The 21,784-nt window shown below is 38.0% G+C and overlaps 1 protein-coding gene and 2 long non-coding RNA genes across 3 annotated transcripts in view; all 3 read left to right on the top strand.

The window, feature by feature from the left end:
- The window catches only part of LOC147841903 (filamin-B-like), a 43,330-nt gene extending 31,945 nt beyond the window's left edge, over positions 1-11,385 (top strand). Inside the window, 5 exon segments of the mRNA XM_087272947.1 lie at positions 3,463-3,595; positions 3,720-3,896; positions 4,207-4,425; positions 7,610-7,780; positions 10,415-11,385. Of these exon segments, the coding sequence (XP_087129073.1) occupies positions 3,463-3,595; positions 3,720-3,896; positions 4,207-4,425; positions 7,610-7,780; positions 10,415-10,602 (888 nt within the window). The 3' untranslated portion in view covers positions 10,603-11,385.
- Positions 11,386-13,858: 2,473 nt separating this feature from the next.
- LOC147841901 (uncharacterized) lies at positions 13,859-21,591 on the top strand. Its single transcript, XR_015503036.1, has 3 exons — positions 13,859-13,942; positions 17,493-17,600; positions 21,484-21,591. It is a non-coding gene; the product is annotated as an uncharacterized LOC147841901 (long non-coding RNA).
- On the top strand, positions 14,912-16,631 carry LOC147841902 (uncharacterized). The gene is made up of 2 exons (XR_015503016.2): positions 14,912-15,122; positions 16,233-16,631. It is a non-coding gene; the product is annotated as an uncharacterized LOC147841902 (long non-coding RNA).
- Positions 21,592-21,784: the final 193 nt, after the last annotated feature.

Here is a 21,784-nt window from a genome sequence, read left to right as displayed (position 1 = left end):
ATTTTGTATTTATTTTATTATTAATTGTTTTAAATTTAGATACATTTATTTAAATATATTTTGTTTTGTATTTTTACATTTATTTTATAATTTTATAATTATTTTTTATTTTAAATAATGTTTACATAATTTTTTATATTTATTTTATTTTATACACATTTTGAATGAACATGCTATGCATTTATATAGACATGACAAAGACTGATGGAGCCGCTGTGGGTGTTCAGTTCTCTGTGTGTGTTTGCTCTGGTGTTTCTCTTGTGTTTCATTTAAAGGCTTTTAACAGAATCACAAACCATCAGTTAAAGCAGAGAGAGAAGCTCAGCCAACACTTCCCATCATCCTCTGTAGTTTATTCCCTATAGTTTATTCTCTGTAGTTTTATTCTCTGTAGTTTATTCCCTATAGCATTCTCTGTAGTTTATCTATTAGTTTATCAAACCCTCTAGTTCTCGTTCTCTCTCATCCAACATTTGTCAGATCTCTCTCTCTCAGCTTTAGCTGATCTTAGGTCAATTCAGGTGAGTTTATAAACATTTACTTTTTTTTGTTGCCATTTGTTGTGTGTATTAGGTAAATATAAATTGTAATATTTCCTAATTCAGATTTGGTGCATTCGTTCCTCATTTAAAGCAGTGGTCCCCAACCTTTGTATTACCGCGACCCCTCAACGCTGGGGTTGGGGGGGGTTTGGTTCGTATGTTGCTAGGTGACCATCAACCATTTTCTCAGATCATGACAAGCTGACAAAACTTTGCTGCAGCTCTGATACATGCTTTATTTATGGAGAAAATGATAAAGCACTGCAGTGTTTGGGTGTTTGTCTGAGATCATTATGGCCGGTTTCCATTGAGAGATACGGTACGGATAACCTTTATCAAGCTTGCGTTTCCACTGCCAAAAGGGTCTCCTTTTGGTGGGCGTGGTGTACAACAGAAAGTGCAGACGATGTCATTTTTACTCAAGGAAATGTCACAGTAAAGCCGTACAGGTCGTTCACATATCATATGAGAAGCACTTCTCACAAAACAGATGCTTTACACATAAATACTTGTGTATAAATGTTTATTACTAACCTTTCTATAAACATGATTTGATTATGACTTCAGATCAATGACAGCGCGAAATGGCCTACTGTAACGTCTGCAACTATAATAAATTAATAAATAAATGAACATATATGAAGACATACAGAGCCTTACAGTCTCCGATATGTTACCACTTACAGAAAAACTACACACAGCAGACATTTAGTTCTTATTTGGGTTCAAAAACAACACAAAATATAGCCCACAGTCAGAGCAAACCTCTCATATCTTTAATCTTCAGCAGTACATGTAACCTCTGTTAGAGTAATTCTGTCATTCCCAGTTCATAATAGTCCAAAAGGTGATGATGATTGTTAAACATGGCCGTTTGTTCATGTTTTAGGTTGCAGAAACATCATTTGCTATTTTTTTTTCCAGCTTCTCCTTTGTTTTTTTGCGCTTCACTCTCGTGTTTGTCTCGTTCTGACAGTATAGGATTTCATAATGCTTCAATGATCACGTGCACGTTATTAATATGAGCTCAAGAAGTTCATTATTTCAAATATAGATGCGCGATCGCAAGCTCTTTGGAGAAAGTGAAACCATTTGTGCTTTTAGACAGGCTCGGAAAACAACAACAGGATAATAGCTTTGTAAATAGCTTTGTGAGTGTTCATCAAGACAACGACAAGGTTTGTTTGAGCTCGTGTTGACCCTGGATCGTTGTTATATATATATATATATATATATATATATATTTTATTACGGTGTAATGTCTCGGCTGTGTTTTTAAATGCCGCTTCCTTTGTTTTCATTCTCCTGGCTTGTAGCACGAGCAAGTGATGTATCTCTGTAAACCAATATTGTTCAGCTATGTGTCTAGCTCTGCCTTTTGGTACACTTTTTTTGTGCTAGATATCCTTTGCAAAGGGTGACCAAAAAGTGGTATGGTACGTTTCGCTTTTTGGTACCTTTTGACAGTGGAAATGGCCATAAAAGCATACGGAACCGTATTACTCAGCGGAGACGGGCCATAAGTCTACTGAAATGTGTATATTCTATACAAATTAGGAAGCTGATCGGTCAGTTCTTGTCACGTAATTTGCAGTGCACTCACAGCATTCATTCAACTGGGGGCACCTGGAAGGTTCAAGTGCGTTACATCATTCATGCAAGCCGGGCACCTCCATCGGAAATAGCGAACTTGCGTGAACTCTAGAAAAGTGATATGCGAACGGCCCCTAAAAGGCCGCCGTCATTTGTGATGCAGTTAATCTTCTTGCAGGATTCACCTGATTTATTGACAAATAGGTTGCAGATCCATTCCTTGGCAGGTCGCGGGTCGTTCACTTTCCCCTTAGCAAAAAAACTTTCTTAAGACGTCTGTTTCTTACTCATTTTGCTGCTTGTGGGTTAAATTTGGATGCTCAAGTGACCGAGATGTAAAGCGAGAGAATTTTCAATAAAAGATTTTTCAAAATAAAAGCTTGTTCAGACTAGAGATCTGCGCGGGACTAAATTTTGAATCCCGCTCCTGCTAGGTTTTATCCTGAACCCGACTGCTCCAGCTTTTATTCAGCATTTGTTGTCCCGCTGCCTGCCCCGTTTTTTACCCACCGCGCCCGTTCCCCCTAACAAGCGGGGGGGGGTTGGGTTGGGGGGGGGACAAAACCAAAAACCACCCAGCTATACAGAGTCCAGACAGGCCTATAACAAGCTGTCTGTTGCACACATAAGCACCAAGCACACACACCTCTCATTCGTGCGCACACACACAGCAACAAACAAGCTAAATGCAGCATCACGCTGTCTCATTCACACACACACATAAGCGTGCTCGCTTGCTCGGGAGCGATATTGTTAAGACCGCCCGCTCCCGTCCAAAATAAACCAGTTACCAACCGCGCTTCATTCGGAAATTTATGCAGACCTCTAGATCAGGCTCAGATGATGAATAAAACAGAATTAATTCATGATTTCCTGTGCGGCCCGGTATAATTGATCCACAAACCGTATATGCACTGATTTAAAGAGTGTGTACATGCATGTGTGCGTTTGTTTCTGTGTGTGTGTGTGCTTTGTGTCTGTGTTTGCATGCTTGCCTGCATGTGTGTGTATGTGTTGTGTTTGTCTGTGTGTGTGTTGGGTCTGTGTGTATGTTTTTTTGTGTGTTGTGTTTGTCTGAGTGTCTACATGCATGTGTGTGTGTAAGTGATGTGTTTTTGTGTCTGTATATGTATGTGTGTGTGTTAGGTTTGTCACTTTGTGTGTTGAGTTTTTGTGTATGTGTGTTGGGTCTGTCTGCCTATGGTGATTGTGTTTGTGTGTCTGTTTATGTGTTGTGTTTTTGTGTGTTTCTCTGTGTGTGCGTGCGTATGTGTGTGCGTGCGTGTATGCGTGTGTGTTGTTCTGATGTGTCTGCTGGCTCCTGCAGGAGTCTGGCCTGAAAGTGAATCAGCCGTCCTCGTTTGCGGTGCGACTGAACGGGGCGAAGGGATCCATCAGCGCTAAAGTGCACAGTCCATCCGGAGCGCTGGAGGAGTGTGCGGTGTCTGAGCTAGAACAAGGTCAGGGAACACACACACATACATAAACTTACTCACACACACACTCCACAACACACTCTAGAAACCTGTAATCTGACCTTCATGTTTGATCATCAGTTCTGCTCTTCCTCTGCTTCATTCACAGATAAGTACGCCATTCGTTTTATCCCGCGAGAGAACGGCATCCACGTCATCGACGTGAAGTTCAACGACACACACATCCCCGGCAGCCCCTTCCAGATCCGTGTGGGAGAGCCAGGACAGGGCGGAGATGCGGGACTCGTCACGGCTTATGGACCCGGATTGGAGAGAGGAACCACAGGTGAATAAAACACACTTCACACACCCGAGCTCAAAACTCCCAACACAAATAAAAGCCAGAGTTGTTGAACTGAAGAGGCTAAGGAGATCGCTTTGACAATGGCCACTGTTTAAAACACGCTCAGCAGTGCTCAAATGTTAGCGGAAAATGAACACTTTTAAAATTTCAGCACCGATTGCTACTCATTCTTTTTTTTTGACAACCCTACTTTGTTTACGTTTGCATGTGCACGTCAGAAATTCTGGAATGAGTTGCAATGTATTTTTCCTAAAAAGATGCCCCCCTTCTGATGCAAACTCTTCTCTGTCAGGAAATCAGGCCGAGTTCATAATCAACAACACTAAAGCGGGGCCGGGGTCCCTGTCGCTCACTATCGAGGGCCCTTCTAAGGTGAAGATGGAGTGTCAGGAGTGTCCCGAAGGCTTCAAAGTGCACTACACACCGATGGCCCCTGGAAACTACATCATCACTGCCAAATACGGAGGTCCCAACCACATCACCGGCAGCCCGTTCAAAGCCAAAGTGACCGGTGTGTAGAAATAATGCCTATTTCAGATGAAGAATGATGGTGATGATCTGTTTGTTTTTTGTGGTTGATTTTCTTATTGAGGATTTTTACTAGCTAATTGGCAAATATTATTGATTTCTGGCGGTTTTTAAACTCTTTATCGGGTGAGGAACATTGTTGGGTATGTTACTTTAAAAAAGTAATAATTACAAATGACTGACTACCACTGGAAAATTGTGATCTGATTACATTACTAATTACTACATGTAAAAAGTAATCAGATTACTACTTCGAAGTTAATTTTAAAACGTATAAAATATAGCTATAAGCAATACAAAATAAAATACAGCTCTTTAAGTACTTTGAAAAACATCACAATAGGTTGATCACAGCAGCTTGACATATTCTAAAGACCTGAAAACTTAAAATTCTGTCATCGTTCACTTGTTCCGAATCCATTTGTCTTTTTTTTTTAGCACAAAAGGAGACATGAAGAAAACTAGATACCTGTAACCATTGACATCCATAGCACTGCAGTGTTTGGATGTTTTGTGATTGTCTGAGGTAATTAGTCTACCAAATTATGGCTGTTTCTCAATATGCGTTCTTCAGCGGTCTTGCGTCCTTGTGTTCTCGGGAATCGTCATTATCAGCTGCCTAAGTTCAGTTCCAATACTCAAGACCGCAAATACGGAGGACGCGTGAAACTTCCCGGATGTGTTCTTGATATCGAGGACGCACTGATGCAGACTTGAGCACCGAACTCCCTTGGGAAGTCCCAGAAGTCATTGCGACTGGAGGTGGGAAGCGCTGCATTTTATTTCGATTTATTATTAAAGTTCAGAGATATAACTTATTTACCTCAGGAGTTTCCCTGAATGAAACGGTGAAAGTAAACATTACCATGGACATTTTAATAAAGGAATAAACACATTAAGGGTGTTTGTTTGCTGAAATTCCTTTTAAAATCTGTTTTATTTGTATTGTGCAGTGTATATTTATAATGTTTTTATGCAAAGTATATATTTTGAAAAGGGGGAAAACAATAAATCGTTTTATGAATGTTGTAATGTTTAAATAATTTACCATTTAAACACGTGAAGGTCATGTGACCATCAGGAAGATAGTAGCATCTCAATTCTCAAAGGACGCGTTCTCTGCCCTCATGGTCTCCTGAGTTCGTTCTTCCGAGGACACCTGGCAAGACCGCTCTCCACAAGAACACAACTCCGTTCTCTGCGATCTTGGAATTGAGAAACAGCCTGTGTATATACAAAGAAAGCATGAAGCAGATTGGTCAGTTCTTGTCACGTGACTTGCGGTTTTCGACTGGTGCGCCTTTTCAAAAGATACTATATTTAAACAGTACCATAAGCAGCTACGCTACTCTTCACATTCAGAAGAGACCTTCACTCCATATCCTTCACAAAAATTGGTTTTAGCATGTTACAGCTGAGTTGGAGCACCATGTTTTTGGGCGCCGGTGTTCTCCTTGGTGGCGAGTATTGTCCTATAATGCTTTCTGTTCAAGTGTTGAACAAGTTGCTGGTTGAGGTAAAAGCAGTCGAAAGTTCTTAAGAGACTGGACATAGACTGCATTTCACAGCAATATTTTAGTTTTTACGCTGAATGAAATCAAAATAATGTCTGTGGTTCCACTCTTGTCTTGTCGAAGCAAGCACACATCGGCAACCATTTCAGCTTTCAGATTTAAAAGCAGCATTTTTTTTCTTTTTCTTTTAAAAACTATACTTGTCACGCAAGTAACGTAATTACATTGGCTTTAGTAACTGTCATCAAATGACATAAATGTAAAATGTAATTGGTTACAGTACTGCGTTCCCCAAAAATGTAATAAGAACAGTAACACGTTACTTTGAAACTCTGGCTGTCCAACTCTGGTGAGGAATCATATATGGCAGTGGTTCTGAAACTGTTCTACGTGGGTAGGCCCACCTGGAATCTGCGCACGCAGAATTCCACAGGTTTTGCGCAGATCTTTAGCCCATCATTAATTCTGTTTATTTACTTGAGTAAATGTGTGTAAATCTATATTTATTCAGTTTTTTAATTAATTTCAGTAATATTATTGACTGATGTAAAAATGTTCATCTGATTTATGTACAATGCCGTTTATACAGTAATTTTTCTCTCTTTTGCTAAATATATGACAAACTAGCTTTATTTGCCAAATAAAGTGGATCTAAATGGATTTGCATTTTAAGCATTAAATAAAAGTTAAAAAGGTATTATTTTTTATTTCATATATTAAGGTTTTAGGTACGATTCTCCCAAAATAATTCCGCAGAAATCCACAGACTTTAACCAAAATAGCAAAAAACGTCCGCAGATTCCGTCTGGCCCTATACATGGGCTTCCTTCTAGTGTTACGCAGAGGAATCACTAAATAATAAAAGAAACAAAAAAAAAACACTTTAACCATTTGACACATATGATAACACTGATGTGATCAGCATTAACTGTTCCCTGGAACCTACGATCCCACTGGTGTCATTAGAATGTTTAGTGCATCGCGTCATCAGCTGCTAAAAATCAACCCACTTGAGGCAGAGCCTGAGGCCAGGGCGGATTTAGTGATTTGTACTTTCAGCTATTTTTATTGGTTTATTTTGCAAATTTTTTTTTCTTAAATCACTCAATATCCTTTTATACCCTTTATCTTAATGAAAAAAACCTGTAAAGAATCTTGTACAACTTTTTAAATGATTTGCTTGCTTAAAATAAATTCAGAACTAAAAATGATATTTCATTTTTAAAACTAAATCTTTACCTGATTTGACTGCTGGACTGCTCCATAATTGAGAATGGGGGACATGTTTGCGCAGATGTAATAATTTTGAATTTATTAAATATAAATTAAGTCTCACTGTGCACAGAGAAGAGAACAAGGTCAAATTTACTGTCTTGCACCAATACATTCTGTACGCCTTCAAACGCCTCGCACAAACGGTAACTATTTTTTTGTCATTTGATGCAAAGATGATATAATACATATGTAAATGCATATAAATGCTCATACATTTTTTTCAATCAAATTTAAATATTAAAAACTTCTAGGGATTTAAGATACTGATGAGAGCTAAACACGTAAAAAGGGTCCATTATTTCAAAAGTAACTTCCCCCAACACTGTGTGTGATCAGGGTGTTAGTGACTTTTGTAATGATGAGTGTTTTTCTCCTCAGGTCCGCGTCTGGTGAACGTGAGCAGCGTGAGTGAAATGTCATGTCTGATGGTGGATTCCGTGACTCGCTCCACCAGCTCGTCTGCCAGCAGGGTCAGCAGTCGAGGCCCTGGACTCAGCAAGGCCTTCATCAGCCAGAAAGCCTCTTTCACTGTTGACTGCAGTAAAGCTGGTGAGACCTCAGAGCAGGACGAGAAAAAACACACACATTCAACAAAATATTTTTACACTTTATAAAAGAATGTCTTCATGATGCAAAATAATGCATGATTTAATGCTTAAAAAAACATGTATTATAATATTTATTATTATTATTATCAGCAGCTGTAGTAGTAGTCACCGCTGTAGTAGTAGTCGTTGTCGTCCTAGTAGTAGTAGTAGTCGTCGTTGTCGCCCTAGTAGTAGTTGTTGTTGTCGTCCTAGTAGTAGTAGTCGTTGACGTCCTAGTAGTAATAGTAGTAGTAGTCCTTGTCGTCCTAGTAGTAATAGTAGTAGTCGTTGTCGTCCTAGTAGTAGTTGTTGTTGTCGTCCTAGTAGTAGTAGTCGTTGACGTCCTAGAAGTAATAGTAGTAGTCGTTGTCATCCTAATAGTAGTAGTCATTGTCATCCTAGTAGTAGTAGTTGTTGTCATCCTAGTAGTAGTAGTTGTTGTCAACCTTGTAGTAGTAGTCGTTGTCGTCCTAGTAGTAGTAGTCGTTGTCGTCCTAGTAGTAGTAGTCGTCCAAGTAGTAGTAGTCGTTGTCGTCCTAGTAGTAGTAGTTGTTGTCGTCCTAGTAGTAGTAGTCGTTGTCGTCCTAGTAGTAGTAGTCGTTGTCGTCCTAGTAGTAATAGTAGTAGTAGTCCTTGTCGTCCTAGTAGTAATAGTAGTAGTCGTTGTCGCCCTAGTAGTAGTAGTTGTTGTTGTCGTCCTAGTAGTAGTAGTCGTTGACGTCCTAGAAGTAATAGTAGTAGTCGTTGTCATCCTAATAGTAGTAGTCGTTGTCATCCTAGTAGTAAAAGTCGTTGTCATCCTAGTAGAAGTAGTCGTTGTTGTCCTTGTAGAAGTAGTAGTAGTCCTTGTCGTCCTAGTAGTAATAGTAGTAGTGGTAGTAGTCGTTGTCATCCTAGTAGTAGTAGTCCTTGTAGTAGTTGTCGTTGTCCTAGTAGTAGTATTAATAGTCATCGTCCTAGTAGTAGTCGTCATCCTAGTAGTATTAGTAGTAGTCGTCATCCTAGTAGTAGTAGTTGTCGTCCTAGTTATAATAGTACTAGTCGTAGTAGTAGTAATCATCGTCATCTACTTACTTAAATCAGTAATTAAGATTAATATCTTATGGTTTTTCAAGTATTTTATTTTTTTAACTGCATCATAATTATGATTATGATGACAATTTTTAATCATAAATCTAAATATAATGATTTTAATTGGCATAAAATGGTTTGGAGAATGGGTGGAACTTTTTTTTTATTTAACAATAGTACAAGCAAACAAACAAATACAAAGTAGACTTTAAATATTAATAACTATTTATAATTCCATCTGTAAACAATTTAAATTTTATACTATATGGTAACGAGAAAAACGACCACAGAAAAGTTTTCAGACATGCTTACAATCATTTTTAGATGACACAATTCCATTGTTTCAAGAAAGCAATATTAAATGATTAATAATTTTGAACCACAACCAATAACATATTTTTCTGGCCAGTTTTTTTTGACCCTCTGTCATGGCAGTATTGGGTCGGTAAATACTTTTGGTAAGGATATTAACCGTATTTTTCAATGCGGAAGTGCGCTTGTTTTTGCGATTGTTTTAGAACCCGCTTGTACGCAAAGAATAAGGTGAATACACTACCTGACAAAAATCTGGTCGGCTATCCAAGTTTTAGAAACAACAAATTATAACTTGACTTCTAGTTGATCATTTGGGATCAGAAGTGTCTTATATGAAAGGCAAAGGCCTCTAGATTATGCTTATTTGACCAAAATAAAATATGATCATGTCTTGATTTTTAATGATTTCATTAGGACAGTAAGGTCTGACTTTACTCAGACTAAAGTCTCATTACTGAACAGAAATAATGTCCAGTATAGAATATAAAGTCCTGCTGCAGTGGAGACAGAATGAATATTGTGTCTGACTCCATCATGAGCTTGGAGGACTGCATCCATACATCTCTGACATGACTCAAATCACTGATTAATAAAGTCATCTGGAATGGCAAAGAAAGTGTTCCTGCAGGACTCCCAGAGCTCATCAAGAGTCTTTAGATTCATCTTCAATGCCTCCTCCTTCACATTTCCCTAGAGATGCTCAATAATGTTCATCTCTGGTGACTGGGCTGGCCAATCCTGGAGCACCTTAACCTTCTTTGCTTTCAGGAACTGTGATGTGGAGGCTAAAGTATGAGGAGCGCTCTCCTGCTGGAGATGTGTCCCTCTCTTGTGGTTTGTAATGTAATGGGCAGCACAGATACCTCAGGCTGTTGATGTTGCAGATCTCTTGCACTCCTCCATACTGAATGTAACCCCAAACCATGATTTTTCATTCACCAAACTTGACTGGTTTCTGTGTCAATCTTGGGTCCATGTGGGTTCCAGGAGGTCATCTGCAGTATTTGTGATGATTGGGATGCAGCTCAACAGATGATTCATCTGAGTAATCCACCCTCTGACACTTTTACCAATGATCAACTAGAAGTCAAGTTATTATTTGTTGCTCTTACAACTGGGATCCACAACAAGACTTTTTGTCAGGTGGTGTAATTGTATTTTAGTATTTTTGTCTGCCATCTAACCTTGTGTTTGTGCTTTTATTCATCAGGGAAGAACATGCTCCTGGTGGGTGTTCACGGTCCTCAAACCCCCTGCGAGGAAATCCTGGTCAAACACATGGGAAACATGCAATACAACGTCAGCTATGTCCTGAAGGAGCGAGGAAACTACATTCTGGCTGTCAAATGGGGAGATGAACACATCCCAGGCTCTCCATTCACTGTCACCGTCCCATAATGCCCTGTACTTCGTCCTTCTAAAAACACTCCAGAGACACTGTAAAAACACACATCCAGACCCTCTTCATTCTGATGAACTTTGCACTTGATCAGGTTTTCGACTGGAATGTGATGCATTATGACTGTAACGGCATGTTATGATGCATGAATTGTGCATTTCTGTTTGTCGATTTGGTTTTTAGAGAGTTCAGATGATCTTGTATGAACAAACTGATTAGGGTTCAACACCCAAAAACGTCTCTTAACTACTGATACTGACTTTAATTGTTCGTCTAGTTCATTTTAATGCACATATTATAACATTGTCTGTATTTGATTCTTGCTGTTTAATCTGAGCTGTGACATTAATCGAAGCATCGTCCATAAAAACACTTCAAATCAAGCACTGCTTTTGTCATCTCAGTAGGTTTCACTACTAAATATTGAACATTTATATAGAAAAAGGTTAAATTTATTAGACTTTCAGAGCCCTCAAGACCAAAAACATCCAGTATTCTTGAATTAATTTGGCTTTTTTTTTTTGTTTGAAGACACTAATATTCAGTCACAGTAATGGATTGATGCAGATTTAATATGATTATTTTCATCATTTGTGTTTGTCTTAAATCATCTACTAGTTTTGATACTCCAGTGGTTAAGTATTTTGTAAGTCTTTTAAGGGCAAGAGGGGACATATAATTGTATTATCTATTAGCCATTGGTGCCTTATTGTGTAACACGTGAATAGATCTGATGTACATTTGCTTATTAAAATTGAATGGAATAAATAATTTAGAAGCTACTGTGTGTTGTTAATTATAGAGACTGAAACCTTCAGATTTCTTCTTGATGGTTTATTTTATATAGTCTCATTAATATGACACTTAGGCCTTCCTTTAAAACCGTATAACATTACAGAAAGTAGCTCTTATGAAACTCTTATCCATAACCGGCGGTCGATTTAAATACATTCACAGGTAAGAGTATCTGCATTTTGCACTTCAAATGTCAGTTAATGGCGATAAACGCTAATAAAACTAAAGAACCAGCTAACTTAACTTAGCTAACAGTATTAAACCGAAATCAATCATTAAAAATAATAAATTGCCTCTATTTGCGCGATGCCTCCAACAACGTGTGCAGATAGTGGTCCCGTCTCAACGTTCTCCAGTCAGCTGATACGTGATTGGTCAGATTTGTGCTGTGGGCGGAACTTCACTGATTTGAAAAATACACTAGTTAGCGGTTGTGTATTTCCTTCACGCTTGTTTTCAGAGGCAAACAAAATAGCTGCGTCCCAAATCGCATACTTATGCACTATTTTACGCCATTTTGTAGTATAAATAGTGTAAGTAGTGTGTTCACATTGAAAACTCTCAAAATAATGAGTGCACTTTAATTACCCGGATGATGCACTCATTCAGCCGCTAAAATGAAGTGTGTAATGATGGACACTTCACGCACTCAACGACCGCAGGTTTGCTTACGTAGCGGAAGGGGCGGAGCGATCGGACGCACATGTTGAATAACTTTATTTATTTTGAATTGTGAAAGCAAAATTCTCCTACGAGAGTGATTATAGTGCCTCCGGATGGTAAATGCGGCAACACTCACGGCAGGTGTTACTTGATAATTCAGTCGTTTATTTCACTGATTTGGCAACAGTCAAACGTCATCAGGGAAACGGTTTGAATTTCCGCTTAGTAAAAAAACATTAGTGTGCCATTTGGGACAACACTACATACATATACTATCCTGTTGAGTGTGTAAGTGCATAAGTACATAGTGCATGAGTGCATAGTGTATAGTGTGCCATTTGGGACGCAGCTCCTGTTTTTTTTTTCAGGAAATCTTTGTTTGACTCTTAAATGTTTCCTGTTTGATCAGTCATTACTGTTCGTTTGGTTCGTTTTTTTTAAATCAGGGTCGATTTAAATGCATTCACAGGTAAGAGTTGAATCGGCATTTATTTTGCTCCTCAAATGTCAGTTATTGGCGATAAGCGCTTGTATACACGTGAAACACGAGATATTATAGTGTATATCCATTAAAATCAGCAGATCTACCTTATCAAACTCCATTTACACTTCAAATAATTTACCGAAGTAATGTGATGCTGAGATTATAAAAATGGCGGCATGTCGTACTGATTCCTGTTTGGCTTAATAAATTACTTTTTCACTACAATTTGTTCTGTTATTTGACAACAAAGATAAGAAATTTATATGTTTAATGTCAATCAGTGTTCAAAATTGAATAAAGACACTTATTTTTCACATATATTTGTTAAAGAATGACTAAAATTGTATATAACAGTATTATAAACATAACCATTAATGAAGTGTTTGACATATAACATTATACCTGTGTGGTTTCGGTCAGTTACCATCACTTTCTCGTGTTGGATTTTGAGGAATGACACTTAAAATGCTCTCAAATAAAGTACTGAAAAAAATGTGTGGAATGAGAATTCGAACTGGTTGTAAAAGGAACTTAACTAGTAAGAGTAGGACCCCTAGTGTCTATCTCTGCACATGTCTGAGTGTGTAAATCATATCAAGCATAAAAAATGTAATAATTATATCAGGAATATCCTAACTGCAGATAAAAGTGTTCCTCCAATTGCAATGGTTAAATGCAAACAAGCATTCCCTTCATTCTTTTTTCCCCCAAAAATCTGGTCAGATATTACAAAATACATAATTCCTAACAAAGTAAAATAAACTAATTTTAAAATATTACATATATATCATCCATGCTATGATTTTATAAGTAAGGTTTTTCACCCTTGTGTTGTTTTTGTAAAATGGAACCGGAAACCATTCTTCATTTATTTTTCAGTTGCAGTTACACAAAACGGTTTTGGTCCCAAGTTTCTTTACTACTTTTTGAAGTGTTTTATAAATTTATCAGTATAACTGAGCAAATGGTTTTATTTACGGATCGCAACTCTGGATTACAGGAAATGGACAAAATAACTAAAATTCTTATTTTATTTGGAAAGTATCACATCCACAAAACAAAATGTATGCTGACTGTACCAAATTGTAAACTATTTCTCATTGATTTAAAGCTTTTTTATGATTCCCTCACTGCTATACAAAGTAATACCAAAGCTATTAAGACATCTCAACTACTGGAAAAAATACTTAATGTGCACGATTAATTTTTGTAATTAATTACATTGTATACTGTTTTATGTATAACTCTGTACACCCCTGTTTAAACAATAAAAAAAAAGAGAGTGTAAATCATAATAATATTAAACATTGCTGTTCTTAGTTTAATAGGATGCAGAGGAAATATACATGGAGAATGTGATGCGACTGAGAGAAGAACAAACCACCCAAGTACTACAAGTATGTAGAGATCAGATTATTGCATGCTTGTTGAGAATTGTTTCTGAATATTCATTACAGGGATCATGATCTTCTTCTTCTTTGGCCTTAGTTCCGTATGGTTGCGGGGTCGGCTCTTTGGAACAAGTCCTCCATTTAGACTTGTCCATATGATAACCTTTTTTTTTTTTTTTACACCTTCTGGCCGGCCTGTCACACTCATACACTACGCCTACCCAATTCACCTGTAGCATGTTTTTGGACTGTGGGGGAAACCAGAGCACCCGGAGGAAACACACGCGAACGCAGGGAGAACATGCAAACTCCTCACAGAAACGCCAGCTGAGCTGAGGTTCGAACCAGCGACCTTCTTGCTGTGAGGCGACAGCACTATCTACTGCGCCACTATATCGCCCATTATAGGGATCATAATGTGGATTAAAAACATATATTTTAATGTTCTTTGATGTTTACATAAAAATTAATAATAATTAATGGTTTAATCTCTGACTTCTGGAATTTTTAATGCAGACCAAGAGTATACACTCACCGGCCACTTTATTAGGTACACCTTACCAGTAGGGTTGCACGGTTTACTGGTACTATGGTAGTATTGCTCCTCACCGCGACACATCGCACATAACAGTTGAAAGTATCGCACACCAGACGGACACATTCGATTGCTATTTAAAATGAAACTAATCTGATGGCGCTCTGTGGCGCAGAAGAAGTATGGACAGTGTCCTGAGTAGTGGCTGGGCGGTGCGGACAGTCACCGACATGCGGCGCCGGTGTGTGTACCCTGATAGAAACCTATGTTTAGAATTCTAAGATGCGTGGCACTACACTGCTAGTCACCAAGCGGCGCTTCTGGTGTGTGACCCTCTTATGGCTGCAAAATACCGGTGGTGCCACTGTAGTTTGTACACTCAAATTCAGCAAGGTATTGCAAACACAATGGGCTATATGCACGCATTACTTCCGCGTTTTGTCTAAGGCCGCGGTCCAGCTTCCGGTCTGGGTGATTTAAGCGGAGGTAAACAGTATTATGGCAGAGTCGTCAATATTTACTCGCTGTTTGCGAGTAAATTATGGGCAACGATGTGCAAATGATTGTCCGGATGTGCTCTACAACACCGCAGAGCAAAGCTTGAGAAGGTTTTCAAGTTTTATGCATCTTCCTACCTGTGCAATTATGAAGGTAAGTTCAGCTAGCCTGAAGGCTAACTTCAGCGTTAATACTCTTACGATCCGTCCATCTGCAGCTTTATCACGTAAGTAAAAATAATCATATGTGTACGTAATTCTGTCTCAAAGTGTCAGGTAAAAACCGGGCAGGAATAAGATCTCAGTGAGAGCTTATTACTACCGATAGATCTATGAAGAAATCGGAGTCTCCTCACCAGCTGAGAGTAGGACAGCATACATGTGAAATTCTGTCCCATTCATACTTTTACTGTTCTAAAGTGACCACCACTGTTCAGTTCGGATAATTACAGTAACACAGATGCTGTCTTAGCTTGTAAGCATGATTATTGAGCAAGATATATTAGGAATAAAATAATACAATGCCGTTCCATCCACAACAGACAAATAGCACTGTCACTGCTGAGATTTATTGCTGAAACCGTGGAGATGACAGATGCAGTGTAACAGTGTAGATAGCATGCTTTCTATTTAGTCGGTAACATTGTAATTAAATGGGAGGGTGACCCAAAACAATAAGGTGTCATTAGTTAATTTCACATCAACAATTTGTCTATTGCAATATTTATTAGTTTTTTACATTAATGAACAAATGCTTGTTCATTGTGCTTGTTAACTCGCAATGTAATAGCTAATGTTAACAAGCATGACTTTGGATTTTTATTCATTAGTAAATTAGTTTAACAATGCTAACTATTAAATATTAAATAGTTATTTTAATAGTGAGCAAATACATAAACTAATGAAACCTTATTTTAAAGTGTGACTAAAGGGAGCTACTTTTAACTAATTTAAATTAATGATTTACTGTGTAGTTAAATCTGATGATATTGCTGCAGATGCCTTTCAAAAGAAGATATTTTGAAGAAAGCTGAAAACCTGTAACCATTGACTTCCATAGTAGGAAAAAGAACTACTATGAATATCAGTGGTTGCAAGTTTCCAGCTTTCTTCAAAGTATTTTTGTTTGTGTTAAACATCAGAAAGAAACTCAAACAGGTTTGGAACAAGTGAAGGATGAGGAAATAGAATTTTCAGTTTTGAGTGAACTGCCTTTAATGACTCTCTTTAAAAACCTATTAATATTCTTGTTTCTGTTTTCTAGATAACATTATGAGATTCAGAGCTAGAAAATTTTATGTGTTACTTCATCCTGGAGCGGACATTCGTCAGAAGATCCATGCCATCGTCTGCTAGTTAATAGCTCCTGCTCTTGTGTGGCTGAGAGTGGGATATGCAAACATTTGGTTGCTTTGCTTTTCCAGACAGCCCATTACTCTGAAATGTGTAATGTGTGTTGTCACATGAACAATTGTTTGGAATGGATCAATTATGTGTTAAGTTCCATGAAACAGATGGGTGATTTATTTATTTATTTAATACGTATAAGCCCAAATACCTCTCTATGCACAAGTTACAGAAGAAGCACCTGATTCAAGAAAACAACTGATTCAATGTCATTTTTTTCTGTTCATCTGAATAAAATATTTTTTTCAAAATGTTACATTTTTTTGACAATTTTTATTTCAAATTACATACAGTGAATTATATTTTATATGTACAGTGAATAAAATAAAGGTCTTTATTCTGAATTAAAAAATTGCACTTAGAAAGTAGCTTAAGAAATGTTTATGTATATTAATGTTCTTTTTTTTTACTTCAAAGGCAATGAAAGTAAACTATTATTTGCCATAAAAGCTCCTTTCTTTAAATGTCTGCATCCGGTTGGCACTCGAGCCTCGATCAGTTTTCTAGACTGAAATTGTCAGCTACACTCTTGTTTTTTTCTGTTTCTGTAAAATTCTCACGTTTAATATCAACAACCCACCTCTTCTGTACGACTTTGTCTTTTGGAATCGTGTGGAAACTAAGGTAAGAGTTCAATTTCTGACGCTGTGCGTTGCTGAACACAGCAGTGGTATCTACAAGTACTGTTCTCACGTCTTTGAAATGACACTTTTAAACGTTTAGATGTCATATTTATGTAGCTGACATAGACATATATAAGTGGGCTATAATGGCATAAAACATTAAGACAACTGTCCAAAACATTACTCGTTTTTATCAGTAGCGCTCCTGTTGTAGCACTGTACTGTACGATCGCCGGAAGTAGGCTCGGGGTCTTAAATTTTACCGGAAATGCGTCACGCGCCGCCGTGCATAGAGCCCATTACAGCCTCTAGAAATGGAATCTAAATCTGTTCTTTTGTATGCATGACCTCTATATTTATATAATCAATATAAATTCACAGTTAATCAGCAGTCTGAGATGTTATAACGGTCTGTTTATTTCTGATGCTGGGATTCTTCTGATGTTTGACACAAATGAGCTGTTTAAAGTTTCTGTCTTTGCTCTGTTTTTTAGCGGACTCAAGCGCAAGGAGAACATTAGAAACTGGACACATATACCACATCCACAGTAGACATCTTCAGGGGTTTTCATCGCTTGTTTTTATTTTCAGAGGCAATGCAGGTAAAAAAACTACAACTATTATTCATCTTAGAGTAATACTTATTACTTAATAGTAGGGCTGCTCGATTTTGGGAGAAGTCATAATCACGATTATTTTGGTCATAATTGTAATCACGATTATTCAAAACCATTATCAGTGAAGTCAAAATTATTAGCACCCTTGAGAATTTATTTTAAATAAATATTTCCCAGATGATGTTTAACAGAGCAAGGAATTTTAACAGTATTTCCTCTGATATTTTTTCTTCTAGGCTTATTTGTTTTATTTTAGCTAGAATAAAAGCAGGTTTAAATATTTTGAAACCCATTTTAATATTTCATATTTAATATTTCAATATTATTAGCCCCCTTAAGCAATATATTGTTTGATTGTCTGCAGAAGAAACTACTGTTATACATTGACTTGCCTAATTACTCTGATTAAGCCCTTGAGATGCACTTTAATCTGAATGCTTGTATTTTGAAAAATATCTAGTAAAATATTATGCACTGTCATCATAGCAAAGATAAAATGAAACAGAAATTGGGCAGGAAAAGGGCTGCTAATATTCAGGAGGGCAAATAATTCTGACTTCAACTGTATATATAGTTATTTTCCACCAAACAAACAAACAAACTGTGCTTTAAGCATCTTCACTGTAAGAAAAACACTTTAGCTACAAAAATCCTCCAGTCAAGAGCAGTGAGGGATTTTCTCCTTGTTGTTTGATTAATGATAAAAACAGGCGGCAGCAGGAACATCGCGTCTCTTTAATGGTTTCTCTTTCACGTGTCTTTTGATCCTCAACTCGTTTGTTTATTACACAAATGAGGGTTAATATGAATAATCACTAAACACCGTGTTTTGACACCTATTTAATCATTAAAGCGCTCACGTTAAGATGACTTTAGATGTCTGCGCTCCTCTGCTCGTCTCAGTGTGCGAATGAGACCGAATGCTGCCCGGCCGAATGCTTCTGACTTTGTGCGCGTGCAGCACACACACATAAGCACACGGTCTTTCGCGCTTTTAAGAGCAACAAATGTGTACAGCTGTAAAGGGGGCGGTATATGATGCAATAATCGTTTACGTTTGTTTTGCTTTACAGTTGTTCTAAAAGTTTTAAAACTGTGTGTATAAATCTGCCAACATAGTATTATTATAAGACATATTTAAATAAGTGTATCGCTCGCGTGCACACAGCCCGCTTACCTTACAGTCTATGACCTTAACAGATGAGGCGTGAGGAACAAGTCTATCAAATGCCATGCAAGTTCCATCATGGACACAGAGCAACATTCAATATTCTTTTTTGTCACGAAGTACAGTAAAAAGCAGCCCATACAGTCACATCTGCTCTACATTTTATAGAGGAGTGTAAACATTGCAGTTATGACCGAGTGTTCAGATGAAGAAAAAAAGACGTAAAATCACTTGATTATGTGAAAATGACAGTTAACATGCATGTATTTTACACATTTATTCACACGTTTGCATGACTGAGAGCAGGACAGAGACAGGGTGCACTGGTGAGCATTATCTTCATAATATTGTTCAATTAAAATAAAAGATCAACAAATGAATCTGTCTCGACAGCCTTTACATGTGAAGGAATTATCTACACACAATCTGAATTCCCAATTAGAGAAATACTACAAACTATAAAATACTATTCATGAAAATACCTAAATAACAGACAAATCCAAATGCCCAACACAAGCGAGCTGCGCTCCAGACCAGATCAGCTCGATGACGTATAATGTCCCCGACACCGCCTGTAGTCCCATTTAGCAACTTGATAGCAACCGTCTTATTAAAGAAGCATAACCGATTTAAAACATCAAGAGTGTGCTGTAACTGATGTGTTTTATGTCGTAGAACAAAACGTGAAAGTATCTTGAGTTCGTGTCAGCCACAAACCTTATTTAAGCGATTTTACTGAAACCCCATTGAAAAAAATTCAATTCAATTCAGCTTTATTTGTATAGCGCTTTTACAATGTAGATTGTGTCAAAGCAGATTCACATAAATGGTCACAGTAACTGGAACAGTGTGGTTCAGGTTTTAGTGTTTAAGTTCAGTTCAGTTTAGCTCAGTTCAGTGTGATTTAATCATTACTGAGAGTTCAAACACTGAAGAGCAAATTCATCGATGCGTAGCTCTACCAATCCTGAACCATGCGAGGCAGTGGCGACAGCGGAGAGGGAAAAAAAACTTCACCTGATGGGAGTGAAGAAAAAAAACCTTGAGAGAACCAGACTCAGTTGGGCACGACCATTTTAATTTCCCTGCTGGCCAAAAGTCTTGTGCAGAGCTTCATTCGCCGTGGTTTAGGCAGGAAGATGGCCTCAGCGAAGACTCGTCTGTCCCTGGAGCGTCGCTGGAATCAGACTCATGATCTCCACTCCCCATGACCATCAGCGCAGCAGCAGCTCAGGATATGGCCTGGTCCCGGATATGGAATCCTTGGGATCATCTCGTCGCTGGTCTTGGATCCAATCAGTGACTCCGCATAATCTGAGGACCTCTGGATGAGTATCCCCAGGTGAAAATAGAGAATAAAGAAAATAATTAGCGTAGCTGCTGTTCATCGTGTATATAAGCAAGATGCAGAAGCCTGTGTGGAACCCGCTAGGTGATGCATTGAGTGTATGCTTTACTAAACAGATAGGTCTTTAATCTAGTTTTGAACTGGGAGAGTGTGTCTGAGCCTCGGACGTTATCAGGAAGGCTATTCCAGAGTGTAGGAGCCATGAAAGAGAAGGCTCGACCTCCTTTACTTGATTTTGCTATTCTAGGTACTACCAGAAGCCCTGAGTTTTGAGATCGTAAAGAGCGAGTTGGTTTGTAGCGAGACAGAAGGTTGGTTAGATAAACAGGAGCTAGATTATTTAAAGCTTTATAGGTGAGAAGTAATATTTTAAATTCAATACGAAACTTAACAGGCAGCCAGTGTAAGGAGGATAAAATTGGGGTGATATGATCATATTTTCTAGACCTGGTCAGAACTCTAGCTGCTGCATTTTGTACCAATTGAAGTTTGTTAATAGAGGATGCTGGGCAGCCAGCAAATAGAGCATTACAGTAATCCAGTCTCGAAGTCATAAAAGCATGGACTAGCTTTTCTGCATCTGAGATGGATAGCATATTTCGTAATTTAGCGATATTTCTCAGATGAAAGAAGGCAGTTTTTGTGAAAAACTCATTGACTTTGAGACGAGGGAACCGGAACTGCTAAAATGCTAACTCGCCTCCGGGTTTTTGCATACAAATTGACGTCATAGTTCCTCCACTCTATTGTTGGAGGATGAAGTCCTTGTCAAACAGACCAGGGCTCAGTGGTTAGCACTGTCACCTCACAGCAAGAAGCTGCCGGCTGAACCAGTTGGCATTTCTTTGTGGAGTTTGCATGTTTTCCTCATGTTTGTGTGGGTTTTCTCCAGTTTCCTCCACAGTCCAGACAGGCAGACACTAGCAGTATAAGTGAACTGAATAAACTAAATTGGCCGTGTTGAATAATCGTCTGTGTGTGTGTGTGAATGAGAGAGTGTATGGGTGTTTCCCAGCATAGTGCTGGGTTGCGGCTGGAAGGGAAGCATTTTGACACTGCATTAGTGCTAGAAATTCCATCACATGTACGCTTTTACATCAAACACATTCAGCTCAGTGACGTTCAATCCAGCTAATCTTATGTTAATGTTAAATCTACAAACGTTGCCAGTTTTTGTTCCTGAATGATTTGAAATGCACAGTAATCAGCAGTAATCAGCCTTTAAAAAATAGAAGAAATACTTATTTTTGACAAATGTGACTTTATTTCAAACTTTAGTACACAAATTGGTAATTGTCATCAGTCGTGAGGTTTGTCGCCCCAGACTAATGTCAGTTTTTGTCCGTGTTCAGCTCAGCACCACCTTCAAGATGGGCAGTTTCCAGTGGCACCACGTGGAGGAACGGACTTCGCCACCTATATATACAGGGTTTGGATTATCACTCACCATAAACTACAACTACACACAAAATCACTAGTCAATAATGTCCTCCAACTAGAAATCATATACCACATTAGCAAAACATTAGACTGAAGAAGGTTGTATATGAGGACGATATTAAAGCAAATACTAAACGGAGTAACTTTAATTCTCTTCAGAACTCAAATGAAGATATCTGAATGAACATAATGAAGATATTTGAGTCAAATCTG

Source organism: Danio rerio, chromosome 11 (assembly GCF_052040795.2).
Source record: "Danio rerio strain M-AB ecotype USA chromosome 11, GRCz13ab, whole genome shotgun sequence".
Taxonomy (NCBI): domain Eukaryota; kingdom Metazoa; phylum Chordata; class Actinopteri; order Cypriniformes; family Danionidae; genus Danio; species Danio rerio.
This window is presented reverse-complemented; position numbering and strand designations above follow the sequence as displayed.